The 17,289-nt window shown below is 36.9% G+C and overlaps 2 protein-coding genes across 3 annotated transcripts; one reads left to right on the top strand and one right to left on the bottom strand.

Annotated features, from left to right (window-relative positions):
• The first annotated feature begins 7,539 nt into the window (after positions 1-7,539).
• Positions 7,540-14,406, top strand: LOC130743341 (C2 domain-containing protein At1g53590-like). 2 transcript variants are annotated; one of them, XM_057595547.1, is made up of 13 exons: positions 7,540-7,558; positions 7,918-8,059; positions 8,316-8,390; positions 8,849-8,992; positions 9,256-9,348; positions 9,462-9,593; positions 9,870-10,022; positions 10,168-10,209; positions 10,392-10,440; positions 11,590-11,682; positions 11,763-11,946; positions 12,614-12,737; positions 12,913-14,406. In XM_057595547.1, the coding sequence occupies exons 2-13, from the start codon at positions 7,934-7,936 to the stop codon at positions 14,005-14,007; spliced, it is 2,310 nt and encodes a 769-aa protein (XP_057451530.1). In that variant the 5' UTR covers positions 7,540-7,558; positions 7,918-7,933; the 3' UTR covers positions 14,008-14,406. The 2 variants fall into 2 exon arrangements, with proteins under 2 accessions (XP_057451530.1, XP_057451529.1); XM_057595546.1 differs by lacking the exon at positions 7,540-7,558 and having other exon boundaries at positions 7,587-8,059.
• A 376-nt stretch (positions 14,407-14,782) lies between these two features.
• On the bottom strand, positions 14,783-16,518 carry LOC130743342 (pentatricopeptide repeat-containing protein At3g14580, mitochondrial-like). Its single transcript, XM_057595549.1, has one exon. The coding sequence runs from the start codon at positions 16,445-16,447 to the stop codon at positions 15,194-15,196; it is 1,254 nt and encodes a 417-aa protein (XP_057451532.1). The 5' UTR covers positions 16,448-16,518; the 3' UTR covers positions 14,783-15,193.
• Positions 16,519-17,289: the final 771 nt, after the last annotated feature.

The raw sequence follows: 17,289 nt of genomic DNA, 5'->3' as shown, positions 1-17,289 counted from the left end.
TTTACACAAAATTTAAAGGTATTGTGTTTATGGGTCACAACTCTTATAAAATCTTTATCTCGGTCATTTTTAACTAATGTAAAATTCTAACTCACACTTAAATTTTCATTTTTAAACAAATAGAAAAATGTCTTAGTCATTTAAATATGTGTGGACAAACCCTGAGGGAGGGGAATGCTCCAGCGGATTTCATGGTCAAGCTTGGTGCCGACATGTCTACGGTGCAGACTGTGCTTTTCACATCGTCTCCAGCGGAGCTTGCTCCTCTTTTGTTGGCGGATAGCCTAGGTGTTCCTGTTTTAAGGCCTTATTTTTTCCTTTTCTTAGCGCCACCTACCAAAAAAAAAATGTGTGGACAAACACACTAGGTAGCAATTCAAAAAGGTAAACAGATGTGAATTATTTTCAGTTTCCTTTTTTTTTTTTTACATCAGAGCAAAAATTACAAAAACAAAACTAAGGGCTCCTAAGGAATCTTGGAGCAACATCACTTGAAGCTCTTGAGAAGGACTGGCCAACAACTGAAGCTCTAGTGTGCTCTTTCTCTGTAACCTTGCTTTGCCAACCAATCAGCAATGGAGTTAACTTCCCGGGATCAACAGAGCTCCACTCACCACCCTTGTTCGAGAAGATTGCAGATATCTTGCAGGAGAGTAGCTTGAACATGAAAGTTGATCTCATCACGCTTCAATAACAGATCCACTAGCTCTTTACAATCAGTTTCCTTTGTATGATTGTCGTAGGGCCGGCACAAGGGTAAAGCCACCCAAGCAAGGGCTTTAGGCCTCCAAAATTTAATATTTTTTACCAAGTGAAAATGGCCTCAATTTCTTTTTTACTAAGTAAAAAAGACCCCGAAAAACCAAGATACTAAGTTAAAAAGGCCCCAAATAAAGTCTCACTTTAAAATTTGCTTTAGGCCTCATTTATTGTTGGACATCATTGGCTTGTTAACCCTCTCTGTTGCCCGAAACAAATGTAAATGTTAGTGCCTTGTGTTATATGGTGTGCGACAACTACTGCAGAGCTGTGTAATTATTTGCACTGTGTTTTCAAACTGAGTTGGGGTATACTAAATTTTCTTAAGCTGCCGGGGAGAATCCTAATTAATTCTTGCAAGGGTGGCTGGTTAAACTTTTTTTCTTTCTTGGCCTCCTCGATCTTTAACCATAAATTAAAAGTTGTCTTATGTTCTCTTCTTTGGCAAGATTCTCGGGGATTAATATTTATTTTGTGGCTAGCTATAGCATTCACACTTGGCTTTGGGCTCACATAATGCAGATTGTTCTCTTTGTTATGCAGAAAAGGAAAAGTGACTACCATCCAGATTAGAATGAAATGTTCAGATGGTTATACTTTATCAGTCATTTCATTTTGTCTTTACAATTTTAAGCCTTTTCACCTTTGTGGTTGAATTTATACTACAACTTTGTTAATAAAATAAGAATATAGTTTCAAATGTGAGTTTGATTAATACATTCAAATAATATTTATTTTTTCAAAAATCACTTTAATTTGTTGAAATCACGTTTATTAAAAAAATTGTGTTTGTAATTAAAATTACGTTAATTCAAACATTTCTAACGAAAACTCAAACGGGCATGTAAATTGTAGATTAGTACATACATAAAAAAGTAAGATATAAGAATTTATCTCAGTACTCACCACTTGGCCGGTGTACTATGAATCATCAAGATTAAAATAATTTAATAGTCGTGTGATAGACCACATTACCATTTAAAAATGTCATGTGACTTTTTTTAATCTTAACCCTATGGATGATACTTTCCACTTGAATATGATGATCCATGTGGGAACCGCCTCGTTTGGGGCTCCTACCTTAGGGAGTTTTTCTCTATGAGGATAGGGACGAGGACAATAAGAGTTTAAGGATGCGAATGAGAATTACTCTTTCTGCCTTGCAGAGTCTTTGCCCTGTATATACAAGTGAAAATACAATAATGCACTTAAAAATATTGAGTTTTTTTATGATACACACTTCAATTTTAAGATGAGTTGGAGAATGAATGCTCGAGAGAATATTTTGGTGTTAGACTTCACATTTTGGATGAGTTGAATATTGTACTGTTTCAAATAGTTTATTTTGTAGAATTCACATATTGTGTGATGAACTTTATCATCTATTTATGTTGAATTTGTTGTGGTTGCATTACCACTTATAGTCTTTAAATTCATAGCATAAATTTATGTATTATATATATACTCTATTTAAATTTTTAATTACATATTTGGGATCTGTTGCGAGATGGGGGATGGGGGTAAGGTAGAGACCTAGTCCTGTGAAGACGAGGAGGGGGGACGAGGAGTGGAGCAATGTGGGAACGAGGAGTGGAAAGGCTATTTTTTTTTTATATAAAATGAAACATTCTCATAATTGAGATACATCATTTATATGTGTAAGTAATTACTAATGACATGTGGTGCAACTGTGTGACGGTGTTGGTCGGTTTCATCTTACTATAAGATATTCAATCAATATCCAATGTATAGTATACGTGTCAAACAAGAGTTATCTCGTTGAAGAAATGTTCTATTTTTTTTTATTCATCAGAAAACTAAGCAATGTTCTCATAAAACAACAATAAACTACAAAAATATAAACGTAGTAGTAACATGCACCGCCGATTTTCATTGGAGTACATCAAATTAAATTATAAGTGGAGGCATATGAGCTTATACAAAAAAATAAGTGTAGGCATATGAAATATACTTATTAGCATCTTTAAATTATACTTTACTATCCTATAAAGAAATCGACCATGTGAAGTCAACACAAGGATTAAAGATTTGAAGTATTGTTTTCGAAAATTATATTTCTCCATGTATTCCTCATGTCAAAAAAAAAATACGCAAACCTCATATGTTTTGACAAATAAAAAAAAGAGAGAAAAACATCAAATAGATAAGGTCGTGTATTGCCTAAAGCCATAAAGAGAATTTCCTTAGACCTACATATAAATAAATTAGTACTGCATATATATAGAATATAGGGATAATCCTCTACTTGGTCCCTGTGGTTGTGTGGCCGTCTGAAATTAGTCCCTCCCCGAAAAATCTGAAAATCTAAGTCCTCGGGTTTGGAAAGTGTGTGGAAATTAGTCCCTCCGGCGAGGACCTGCTCCACACACTTTTCCAAACGCGAGGACTTAGATTTTCAGATTTTCTGGAGAGGGACTAATTTCAGACGGCCACACAACCACAGGGACCAAGTAGAGGATTAACCCTAGAATATATATGTATATAGAATATGGCTTATAAAAAAAACATATATAGAATATATTGCTGAAAGGTGTAATTGAACAATTTTAAGAGAATAAAAATTTCGTAAAAAACATAAAATTTAAAGAAAACCTAATTTCAATGAAAATATTAATAATGAGATCACACATTCACTTGAATTTTTTTTCCATGTTGAGTATTTTTTTTATACATATTATATCAATTAATTAATTCTATTGAAACATGATTTGAACAATTTTTGTAATATGAGGCTATTTTTTTATTTGATTCCAACAAATTTGAAGCTTTAGATGGGGATGTATTGAAAAAATAATGTATTAATCTTGAAAAGTTTTTAAGGTTCAATGAATATTCTGATATTTGATGGTTTTGATTTATTTTCATAATTGAAAGTATCGACAGAAGTGTTAACAAAAGAACTTAACACTCTAATTGATGAGTTTTTTTTTTGTTACAAATGCTTAAAGAGAGAAACAAAAAGGAAAAAAACAAAAAGACGAAACACCTACTCATTGAGGAAAGAAATCCCTAGGCGATCAGCAAGAAGCACAGGAGCAACGCCAACCGGTGGATCCCACACCAACATAGAAGACGACGACTCAACACCCAATTTTGTCAAGAAGTCTGCAGTTGCATTGCCTTCACGAAGCAAATGGTGACAATGCACCTCTCAATCCCCCCGAAGCAACTCTTTAACTTGATTAATAAGCGATGCATCGCGATGGTAAACAGGGTGAGCTTATGATTGTATTTCCCTTTTATACGCTTAATTGTATGGAGCAATTAACCATATCACCAGTAATTAATCTATCATTGGCATGGTAAAATTAATTATGAAATCAATGAAAGGGAAGTGTAGGAAATTAGTTTTCTTACGATCTTGGCTAAGGTATTAGGATTAGGTCTTTTTGACTTCCAACTTCCTACGACAAGATAGTGAAATATCTCTAGGACACTTCTATTCTATCCATTGTAGTTTCTCTATCTGAGCAATTTGTCAACATGCATGCTCACTTCCATAACCTTCATTGTTAATCTACTTAACCTATGAATGATCACCCCTAAGCTTAGTTGTCCACCTTGTCCCTTGGGTTCGATAACTGTGACTTACATTTCCTATATTACTTAAACAACAGAGTGCATTTGCCCTACCTTACGTGTGTATTTTAGCTCAACAAGAGGAAAGGGAAACTCAATCGACTTATTTCCCAAAAGGAGTGGACATTGCCTTTTTCGAACTTAAAAATCCAATCCTTACCATTTATGATGATGATGGTATTCCTAGGGAAAACGAGGAGATCCTCTAACCAAAGATTGATATGTTCTCTGATCAGGAGCCACAAGCGTGCTCTCCTAACCACAATCATGCTCCAAAGATATAAAAAGTCCTAAAGTTGCAACTGAGTAACAAACATGGTTGTTCTCCATTAGTCATGCCCCTAGAAAAGCACATTGTGAATGTAATAAGGAATGGCACTGGTGAATTAATTTCTGAGCGGCTTGGCAGCTGGGCTTGGGGTGGGAATTTAGTTTTCTTGTAAATTTCCTTAAAAATTTCATCTTTTTAATTTTCAAAATTGGTACTCTTTTCCCTTATTAGGTTTTCCCAAGGGGGTTTTATCCTAATAAGGTTTTAACGAGGCCTGTTTTGTAAGGTCTATTTTCAAGGAGGTATTAGGTGGGGTAGTTTCGGCATTGTTAGGGTCTTTGATGTTCTACTTATTTTTTAGCTTGTATTTTTCTTCATTTTTCTACTTGTATTGGGTTGAAGTACCCATTGTACTTCTATTCAATATAATTTTTATTGCCTATAAAAAAAAATGAATGACAGACAAACTAAGCAATATACCATGTTCAGAGATTTATTTTCTGATCTCTTGATAGAAGCTCCACTCATTAAAAATTATTTCACAATAACTGTCAATTTAGAATTTCCAGAGTTCATTAATTGATATTTTTTCATATAATGCTCATATGAGAAGAATAAGAAGAAAGATAAAAGTACACTTCAAAGGGTAAACTTTAGATTTTTTTTTTAAATGTTAACAATATTAATTGAATTTGCGAGTTTCTTGTCTTTCTGGATAATTATTTTGAAATAGAGGGAGTAGTTTTCTCATAAGCAAATAAAAGTGTCCTTGGTTGGAGAAAATAATTTCTATTTTCATTTTTATTTTCTGAAAAATAATGTTCATTTTCAGATTTAGAAAACATGTTTGTTTTAACTTTCTGTTTTCATTTTCACTATCATCACCGCCGCAACCGACACCAACGCCACTGCCACCACCATTGAAGTTACAACCCCACCACCGCTACCCTTGCCATCGTAACCCCCTTTTCCCCAACTGGCATCATCGCCACCACCTTAGCCATTATTATCGACACCATTGCTACCACCGCCACTGCCACCACTATTGCCGCTACCCTCACTTCAATCACCTCTACCACCACCACCGTCCACACTGCCATCGTCATCGCCACCATAACCTTCACCACATCTACCCCACCACTACCGACGCTACAGCTGCCACCACCGGCGCCATAACTGCCACCACCAGAACCACTACTACCATAACCAACACCGCTGCCACAACCCCTCCACCACTGTCGATGCCACCATCACCACATTTAATCTCACTAGTTGGTCGTGGTGGCGACAATGACATAGATGGTCTTGGCAACAACGAGGGTGACAATGATGATGGTGATGGCAGCGACGACAATGATGGTGGTGTTTATGACGGTCGCAGTGGCCGTGACAATAAAGATGATAATAGTAGCTCGTTTTCATTTTAACAATTGAAAATGCAAATTTTCTATCTTAAATATATCCTAGAAATTTTTTTTTACATATCAACTAAATATTTATTTTAGGCTTAATATATCAAAAGACCCCTGAAATTGTAAAGGGAATCAGTTCCAGGGCCTGTAAAATTTTCGCATCAAATTGGGTCCCTAAGAAATTTATTTTAATTCAATAAAGGCCAAATGCTGCCAGACCTCAATTTTGTCCTAGTTATCAATTACACGTGGCTTTTATAAATTTTTTTAATTATTTTTTTTTAATTCCAACTCAATTATTTAATCAGAAAAAAAAATTTAAAACTTAATAAAAACCTAATCTAATAATCCCTTAACTAACTAATCTAATAATCTAACCTAATCTAATTATAACCAATCCCTGATACATTTCCTCATCCTCTTTAATTAACCCTATTAACAGGGAATAAAAACTCATCATCATCATCCAATTCCCCACCCCAGCCCTGCATCCTCACCCGCAACCCAACCTCAACCTCAACCCCCAACCCACCCGCAACCTCACCTCCCCACCCAAAACCTCAAACCCAACCCCTAACCCCAACCTCAACCTCAACCCCACCGCCACCTTACCCACCCAAATCCTATTCTGATTTTCGTTTGGTGTGGATTTGGGGTTTTTGAGGGTGAGGTTGCAGGCTAGCTTCACCGAAAACGAAGAATCGGAGAAGAAAGAAGGAGGAGTATAAGCTTCAGTGCTATCGGTTTCTCCTTGTGGGTTCCTTAGAGAGAGAAGCACAGGGATGACGAGCGCCACCACTAGCCATGCAGAGAAGGAGCTTCACATTTTGCAGAATCGAGCATGCTCCCGCAAATGCTTCAGAACCGAAACGTTCCTCTGGATTAAACCCTTGTTCCGGTTCACCATATACAACGCCACCGCGACGAAGATCAGAACCAACAACACGTTCTCGGAAGTGGGTCCTCAGATTTAGTTGCATATGGGGTGGGGGTGGGGGTGGGGTTCACTGATCTGGTTGCAAGTGGGGGTGGGGCTCACAGATCTTGTTGCAAGTGGAAGAGGGTTTGGGTGAGGAGGTTTGGTGTAAGGTCGTGAAGGTGATGCCGTGGAGTTGGATGGAGGATTCCATGGCGTCGAAGGGGTTGTGGTGTTCGAGGAGGATCTTCGAGACCAACTCGGTGTCGGTTTCGTCAGTGGAAGTGAAATGGCGGAGAGCGAGGAACGTGGCGGAGGTCTTAGTGTCGGAGGCAGCAAAGTGTTGTTGAACAAAATTGAGGTCTAACAGCATTTGACCTTAATAGAATTAAAAAAAATTTCTTAGGAAGTCAATTTGACGCGAAAATTTTACAGGCCCTGGAACTGATTCCCTTTAAAATTTGAGGGGCCTTGTGATGTTATTTTATTTAAAAATGAAATAGACACCCTCCATTCTCTATGTCCGTTACTTCCCTTGTACGCCACCGTTTCACCATTCCAGATGTTCCATTCTAAACACCCAGATTAGGACAGAGAATGGTACAGTTACACTTCTTCACCCGCTCCACTTCCCTGTACAATATTTTAACATTTAAAATTCCTCCAATGTTTTGACCCAAATCCCTGTTCTTCATTTCATTTCATTTCATACCTCAACAACACTTCAAAATCAAAATCTTCTGTTGAATTTCAATATCAATCATTAATAGCTTTTTGGCAAGTGGGGTCAATACCAAAGACTCATCAGTTTTTTAATACATTACATTTTTGGGTTCTCTTTTCAACACGCATATTCCGCGTTAACAGATTCAGATTTTGATTTGGATTAATGGGTCTCTATAAAGTTTGTAACTTCGTTGAAGAGACTAGTGATTTCAGTTAACAGGGTGTTTCAACAGTTTCAGTTTCAAAGAGATGGATATAACAGAAATTTCTATCTTACATCATGTTGGGATTGTGCTGATTTGCATCTGGTTGCTATCTGCATTCAATTGCTGCCACCCAATTGCTTATTTTATTTCTCTGATCTATATTTATCTGGTAAGGATCTTGCTTTGCAATTTTTTTGGATTTTCTATGTTTTCCCTTTTGTCTTAGTTTTTTGTTTTTGTTTTTGCTTTTTGATTGTTTAGTTTATGATTTGGAATAGAAACAGTTAAACAAAATTAGGCTCTTCTGAGTGTTTGGATCTGGTTTTGTAGCCTGTGGGCCATGTCTGTTTTTACCCTATTTGTATTTGTATAGGGTGTGGAATATTCCATTTCTGACTTGGGTGTTTTTCTTTTTATTTGCAAAGGTTCATGAGCGTTATGTTATCAGGCTGCAGAAGAAGTTGCAGCATGAGGAGTGGAAACAAGCTAATCAAAGAAGGGTATGTAATGTAACTCTGCTGATTATAGTTTGGTTATTTGATTTTATGGATCATCAAGTTTGAGATGGATCACTAGTTAAGAAAAATAAATTAGTGTTGAAATAAATTCTTCTTAAATGTTAAACCATCCCTGAAATAAATGGAATCTGTCACTGAAAGTTCAGATACCAAGTTCAAAGCCTAAGCTATTGCCCACCCTTGTTGGGTTCTGACTGAATTATTACTTATCGATAAGGTTGACATAAACGAGAGTCCAAGATTCATGTTTTGTATCGTCGAAAACAATGCTTTACATTCGATGAAGAAAACTGAATTATCAAGTTCCTTTAATATCTTTGTTTTTTTTGTTGCTTTGCATGTTATAGTATTGTTGGGGATGTGGTATTCTATTGGCAAAGGATTATGTTATGATTATTTACTAATATGACTTGTATAATGATGGCCTTTGTTGTTTTCAGGTGCTTTCTGATTCTGAAACAGTCCGGTGGTTGAACCATGCAGTTGAAAACATATGGCCCATATGTATGGAACAAATTGCCTCTCAGAAAGTTTTACTCCCTATCATACCATGGTTCTTAGAGAAGTACAAACCTTGGACTGCTGTATGACTTTTGCCTTTCCGTTATGTGTCTTTAATAATAGTGCTTGATCAAACAATTTGAATTCTTACAATTTTTTTATAGTTTGAATGTCAATTTTTTATGAATTTCTTGTTTTTGTTTGAGAATTTGACCAAGAGAGATGCTAACACCCCCCCCCCCCCCCTGTTCCTTTTATATTTTTGTTATTTTTATGATTGTGTTTGAGTGTAAAATTGTGACTTTTGTAGTGATCAAATATCGGTATGCATATATTTTATTCGCAGAAAGAAGCCTTAGTTCAGCACTTATACTTGGGAAGGAACCCACCTTTGTTTACTGAAGTGAGGGTGCTTCGCCAGTGTGATGATGACCACTTGGTATGTGTGTGATGTTTTAAAGCATCATCTCAGGACTGTCCTGTTGAGCAACTGCTACTGATTTTTTTTTTCTTTTTCAGTTTGACTTAAACATTACAGTGTGATCATTGCAGGTTCTGGAGTTAGGAATGAATTTTCTTACAGCTGATGATATGAGTGCAATACTTGCTGTGAAACTGAGAAAGAGATTGGGCTTTGGAATGTGGGCAAAGCTGAACATAACTGGAATGCATATTGAAGGGAAGGTATGGCTGTGGAGTTTTAATTTTACCATGACTCGTTCGTTGAATATTGAAATTTTATTACCTAATATTCGCTGAACAAAATAATGGATTTAAGGTTATATACTGGATGTGCACATTTGCGTGTAAGTTTTTTAGGGAAGTTTAAAATATTAATTGATAGTGGTCCTTCTTACAAGTTATCATTTGTATGAAAGAAAGATTATGCTTCTTAGACAGTTAGGAGAGAAAAGGAATAGAATAAAATTTGAATTATTTATTTCTTTGTCTTTTGTATAGGTCTTGGTAGGGGTAAAATTTATGCAGACATGGCCTTTTATTAGCCGTTTACGCGTCTGCTTTGTTGAGCCTCCATATTTCCAGATGACTGTTAAACCTATCTTTACTCATGGGCTTGATGTTACAGACATTCCAGGGATTGCAGGGTGGCTTGTAAGTGTGCCTTGATTTTGTACTGGATGAGAGTAGTTTTATTTTCATTTCTCTCTCTCTCTCTCTCAGTCTCTCTCTCCACATTCTTTCCTTTTTTCTTGTGCTGTGTTTAATTTATGTTATCTTAACTTGTTTCTTTTATCAGGATAAGCTTTTGTCTATTGCTTTTGAACAGACCCTTGTTGAGGTAAATTTTATTCTGTTCATGCTCTTATCTTCTTGCTTTGTATGTTCTTGTCTTGCTTCTTTGATGTTGTAATATAAATATGCACTAGAGTTCTTCACATCTTTTAGTAGTTTCAGATGCTATGAACTGTTATAGCTTGCTGATTTTTTTCCTCTATATTTTCATGTTGAAATATTTTGCAGCCAAATATGCTGGTTGTTGATGTTGAGAAATTTGTTTCACCACAACCAGGTAAAACTATATGTCATGCTTTTGAATTTTGTTATAATCTATTTACTTCATAGTCTTGGTGAGTGTTCTATTTCCATTAGATTTTGCGGTGTGAGTGTCTATCTCTAAACTTAATTCATGTTAGAGCATTATGATTTATGATGTTATTTGATCTATGTAAGTAACTCTATCTGTTGGGGAAAAGCTTGAGTGTTCTTGCTGTTATGTTGGATCTTATAGTCATTATCATTTCTTGAACTCAGGGTTTAAGCATACGAAAGTAATTCTACATTCCAACATTTTTATCTTTTCTTTTCTCACTTTTTTTCTTAACCTACTATTTGTAGCTTTGAAAAAAAAAAACCACATCCTTTTTTAGGTTTTATTTTCTAGAAGTTTACATGATTATAAAAGTTGGTCTTATTTTGCATTTCAAGTTTCTATTCCGATAATTATGTTGTCTATTTTAAAAAAACTAAGCAAATGTGGTGTTTTATCTAAAATCTTCAAATTCTCATTTTCTATCCCAATAATATTTTTCAGAATTCTGAAATCTAGTGGAAATTTAAAAAATTGAAAGATTTTGTAGGATGTATGATATTAGGGTTTGAAGTGAGAGGAATTTGGGATTTTATGATTTTGGATGAATTGTATTGTTGAAGAATGTTTAATATGAAATGTTTGGTGAGGTTTTAGTTGAAGAGTGTTTAATATGATTTCATTAATGTGATTTGTGATGTTTTTGGGTCGAAAATAAAGGTTTGAGATTTTTAAATAGAGATATTGATGGTGGGACAGTGGGACTTAATTGTTATCATTTGAAAAATTTGGAATTAAATTCATTTGAAATATAATTGTGGGAACAAAATCATGCATTACTGCATTAGTTATAATAATTATAATAAAGGGACTGAAAGTGTAAACCTAATTTTTTAGAATGTATGTTTCAAATAAAAAATTGTTTTTTTACCACTTAAAACAAAAGCACAAACAGCCCATTATTTAGGCCATCAGTTTCCGACAACCAACCAATGTTTAGTTCAAACTTAAAATTGGACATAAGCTTGTCACTTTTACTGGTTTGTGTGGCCAACCTTTTAACCATTGCATTTTTGTACTGTTTTGCATTTTTAAGTACTAATAATCCATCCATAAATCTTAATGTTACAGAGTCTTGGTTCTCGGTGGATGAGAAGGACCCTGTGGCTTATGCAAAAATAGTTGTTGTTGAAGCATCTGACATGAAGCCATCTGATTTAAATGGTTATCCCTTTCTCTGTGATGATTCTTTGACAGTCTCTAATATGTGTACGTGAGTGCTGACAATTTTTAGTATATTTCAGGATTAGCAGATCCTTATGTGAAAGGTCGTTTGGGGGGATACAGATTCAAAACAAAGATACAAAAGAAAACACTTAGTCCAAAATGGCAAGAGGAATTTAAAATTCCCATATTAACATGGGAGTCTAGCAACATGCTGGTTATTGAAGTTCGTGACAAGGACCATTTCTATGATGATAACCTCGGGTTTGTTCTGTTCTTAAATTTGTATTTCTATTATGTGGGTTTTTTATTTTACATTTTTGTCCCCAAAATGAACTTCCTCTTGACTTGTCTTTTGTGGTATTATTAAGATATCAATCTTACTATCATTCAGTACATGTGTTAGACAACTATGTGTGGTTTCATGCTGGGATATGGACATTCATTTATTATTTATGTTTGATAACAACTATATCTTCATTCCAATACCATAATAAGATCCTATGCGACGTTGGGAGAACCATTTGGCTCTCTCCTATATTTCCATCATATTGGCTTCTGTTAGACTTCCTTACTTGCCATTCCCAGAATATCTGAAATTTATTGATGGAGCAGCATACAACGCGTCAGAATTTTTATGTGTCCTTAACAGTCAACACCATATATTTTCTTTTATTGATGTGTCCTTAACAATTAAAACCATATATTTTCTTATATTTATCAACTTAGTAAGAATTCTAAATGTTGAATGTTTCAGTTTCCCATTAATATTACGATATTTCTTTGTATCTCATTTGACACCTTCTCTATCACTCTGTTTGATCATTAATTTTCTTGCTGTCTGTACTATCCTTTATTCACTGCGTCTGTTTCGCATGAAGTTCTGGCAATTATTCTGTCACTGTCAGCCTAAATGTTGTACTGTTTCCAGGGACTGTTCTGTGAACATCAATGATCTTAGGGATGGGCAAAGCCATGATATGTGGCTGCCACTTCAGAACGTAAAAATGGGGAGGTTGCATTTGGCAATAACTATTCTTGATAACAATGAAAAGGTAATTCTCTCTCAATTATATCGGTACTTGGCAGAATTTGAAGATGAGCATTTTACATGAAGAATAGGATACAGATGAAAATGAAAATGGTTCTAGTGTGCATGAAATCCAACTAGTGGCTCTTACGTTTTCTAATCTGTTGTTGGTGTTTGATTTCAATTTTGAATCTGTACAGGTAGTTGATAATATATGTGGTCAGGAAACTGCAGACATCGAAGAAAGAAAAGATTCCTATGCAAATGAGACTACTAATAAAAGTTCCTTCTCATCTGCTTCATCTGACAAATCCCCCAAGATGGCAGATAACTATGAGCCTGTAGATGTCGATGGTCAAAAGGAAACAGGAATTTGGGTTCATCACCCAGGAAGTGAAGTTTGCAAAACTTGGGAACCAAGAAAAGGGAAGAGTCGACGCCTCGATACAGAAATTCGCGGGGAGCCTAATGATTTAGATGGTAACCGCAATTCAACTGCCTCTGGCCCGTTGAACAATGACAGCAGCAGTCCTGATGACAATACTGAAGATAAACATCTAAGGAGATCATTTAGAAGGGGCCTGCACAATATTAGTTCAGTATTTCGCAGGAGTAAAAAAAGGGATGATAAGTCAGATCCTATCAGCGAGGAGTTTTCGTCACCACGTGTTAACATTAGGTCAGTCAATGAAAAGGGGGTCGGTGTGCAGTTTATTATGGAGGATCACATTTCTGGCTTTCCCACTGGTAAGATTCAGGTAGAAGGCGGATCAACTGAAGGGAGTGGTCCTGATAGCCCAGCCAAGGGAAATGTAAAGGATATGGCGAAGAATATTTTGAAGCATGCAGAGAAATCGGCTCGCAGCTTAAAGCATGCTATTTCTCGTAAATCAGGGAAATATAAAGGCGAGTTACCAACAGCTCCAGAGGGAGAAAATGAATCCGACTCTACGGATGATGAATCTCTTTCCGCTCAGTCACCCATAGATGAAAGAACTACCATTGCTTCCCAGGCCACAGTCTCAGGCAACAATGGTTCCCCCAATTCCAGGGTGAATGTGGTTCAATCAGTTCCGTCTAACACAGTCTCAGGCAACATTGGTTCCCCCAATTCCAGGGTGAATGTGGTTCAATCAGTTCCGTCTAACACGGCTGTGGAGGGTGAAGCTCCAGTGGAGAACACCAAACTTGAAGTAGTGCCGGAAAAGGCATCCTCCCCTGACAGGTCTGGTGAAGAATTTATTAAATCTGATCAGCTGGAGCGTGATAAAGAGGAAATTGTGGCAGATAAATGAGATGTTGTCAGTTTCTTCAGCTGATGAATGGCTTGGCAAGTTTATATTTTGTCCAGCATTCTATAGTTGTGTTCTTGTCTGTACAGCTTTTCACTTTTATAGTCCTTGGGATAGTTAATAGCCATAGGTCATGTAACATATGTTCTGTATCAGGTGCTGGAAAGTTTTATTTTCAGTAGAGGTTTGTTAGCTTGCAAAACTTACACAAGGAAAAAAGATAAAAGATATGCAATCTGTTTTGTCCCCTTACAGCATTTATAGAGTTGGCATTTACCAACTTTTTTATGGTCCACGGTGTCTCATGCACTTGTAAGACATGAGAAATACAGTATTATGGTTGACCCTTTTCTGTATCCTTGAGTGAGTGTGATACTAAGGAGGCGAGCGATTTGACATTAAGGGCCTGTTTGGTTACGCATTTAATTTTTCAATTAAGTGTTAATATTACATTTTGTGAAGAAAAAGTGTCTCGTAATATATTATTTTCCTATTTTTCATACTTTTTGATTGGTAAATGAAATATAGAATTGGACTTGTTGGACTTGACTTGCAACGAGCCAACTGAATCTAATTTGCAAGCAGTCATCATTCTTAGTTTTTTTCATACTACTGAACTAACTGAGCCAGGCAGAATCATAATACTCTAGATGTGCTCGTGTATTAGTTGAGGAATTCACAACAGATGCATGCTTCCTCATGACAGAGCTGACGGAAGTTGAAATAATACCATTCATGTCCTGTTTCTTTGAAAGATAAAATTCCAATACAAGTTGAATTATGCATATAAACTGAATCTAATTTGATGTTCAAAATTGGATACCCAAATCATACAAAGACATAACTTGAATGCAATCATACCAGCACCAATACAATCCCATCAAAACTCCGTAATTAAGTGTGTTTGAGTGAGAGTAGTACCTCTGGAGAAGTCCTTATGTTAAATCACTTTTATCAGTAAACCAAAAAACAATACAAAGACACAACTATTCCAATACTTCTACTTATTTTGTACACAGAGAATTTGTGTTGGCGTAAGGATCTATACCAACATGAAAGCACATTCAATCCAATAAACCCGTTCATATGCACTCCATTTGAACGTGTGTTTTCTGTTTCATCCTCTTCTTGAAATGTCCAACAACTGAAATCCAAACACAGATAATGGAGGATTTATGTTATATTATGATCAGGTTAAGTGGTTACAACCCTCCAAAATCTCATCAAGGGAAACACAAGTAGATTCATAATTTCTTGGTTTTGATACCGCGCAGTTGACAATGTGCCTCCACATCCCCATCCTGGGCACAAAACCCTGCCTCACCATCTGCCTCAGAGCCCAATCAACCTCCTCAGTCCGACGGTGCCGGCACAGTCCCACGACGAGCTGCTTAAACGACACGAAACTCGGAACAAAACCCCGCGAAACCATCCCCTCCACAACCTCCAACGCCTCAATAAACCTCTTTGCATCGAGCAACCCATACAAAACCTGCTGGTAAGAACCCACATTAGGATAAAACCCTTTCCTCACCATCATATCCAAAACCTCCTTCCCTTCCTCCCCTCTCCCCTTCTTCTTCAACCCCCCAATCAAAACATTGAACACCACAACATCAGGACAAACACCACACTTCTCCATCTTCTCCAACCACTCGAACGCCTCCTCCACCATCCCCTTCTCACACAACCCATGCATCAGCGTCGAAAACGTCCTCACATTCGGCTCCAGCCCCGACTTAGGAAATTCATCAAACACCTTAACCGCAGCCGAAAGCTCCCCTTGCTGGCACAACCCCTTAATAAGAATATTCATACAGCACGCATCCACCTCAACCGCAAGCCTCGGCGCAGCCTCATAAACCTCACCAGCAACATCATAAAGCCTATTAGCAACAAGCACATTAAGTACAAAGTTAAACGTCCGCCGCGACGGCCAGCATTGGAAATCCGGCATGGAAAGAAGCGTTTCAACCGCCTTATCAATGCGGCGGGCGACATGGGCGTAGAGCTTGATGAGGGTGAAGAAGAAGTCATCGGAGAAGCTTCGGCGTTTGAGGGTTTGGTGGAGGAGGGTGTGGATGGGGTCAAGGAGGTTGGCGTGGGCGAGTTTGGTGATGAGGGAGGTGCAGAAGGGTTCAGTGGGGTTGAAGTCTTTGCGGGCGGTGTAGAGGTGGAGGAGGGTGACGGCGGAGGAAGGGTGGTTGAGGGAGTTGCAGAGGGTGGTGGCTTGTTTTGGGGTAAGCCAGTCTTTCTGTTGGAACCTGGCGAGAATGGCAGTGTCTCTGTCTGTGTTTGGTTGTGTGCAGAACCACAACCGTGGTTTGTGGTGGGGAGTGAGAGGGGGAACCAGAGTACGGGCTCGAGAAATCATCTTTGCCCGGGAAAGCATGGTGGATAGAAGTTCTGGTTTTATGTCAAAGTTTGGGTTTTGAACAAGCATGGATAAATATTTGTTTATTACTTACCGGCTTAGCTTAAGTGGTAAGAGTTAGAGATATAAGGATTGAATGAGGTGGAAGGTGAAAGGTCTCGTTCGAACGCGGATGAACGACTAATTTACTAATATTTGTTTATTGAAAAAAAAAACTCTTTGGAAATTACTTTTCGCATCTCAAGGTTTTTCTATCCACACCATTTCTATGTTGTTCCCATATTATCAGATATCGATATGAAAATGAGAGGAATGAATATAAGAGAAAAAAATATAGGTGAAAAAATATAACAAGAAAATTCCGTGATTGTTGAGTTATTTGGATTAATCGAAAAAGAAAAAGAAGAGAAAATAAATAGCAATGTTAGATAAAAAAAATGAGTATATTGTGTAGTTTCCATTTTATCCTTTTAGTAGATTATTATAAAAATAAATAAAAGGACAAAACAGTAAATAACATTTTTTCTTATGTTTTTTTTACTTCTAAATTTGGTTTCATTCAATCAAGAAGAAGCCATAGAGACACTTATATCAGAAGAAATCTCCCAAGTAGCCTCTTCAATCCAAACCAAAAAACCAACACGAAAACGCTAGTTTTGCTAGAGCATCAGCCGCCCTATTTCCAGTTACACGAACAAAACTAAGATTAAAAACATCAAAATTAGAAAGTAATAAATAACAACAATCGTTCGCCACCGTCTCCAAATGTGAAAAACAACCTGCCAATAATTGAACAACATCAAACAATCTATCTGAAAAACCACCTTCCCTCCGTCTCTTGGTGGGAGCCAGACATCGGAGAGGCGACCCTCACAAGCATGTTAATGCTTTCAAGAACTAGTTAACTAAGC

This window comes from Lotus japonicus, chromosome 3 (genome assembly GCF_012489685.1).
Source record: "Lotus japonicus ecotype B-129 chromosome 3, LjGifu_v1.2".
Taxonomy (NCBI): domain Eukaryota; kingdom Viridiplantae; phylum Streptophyta; class Magnoliopsida; order Fabales; family Fabaceae; genus Lotus; species Lotus japonicus.
Note: the sequence above shows the minus strand (reverse complement) of the source record. Positions and strands in the feature narration are given on the sequence as shown.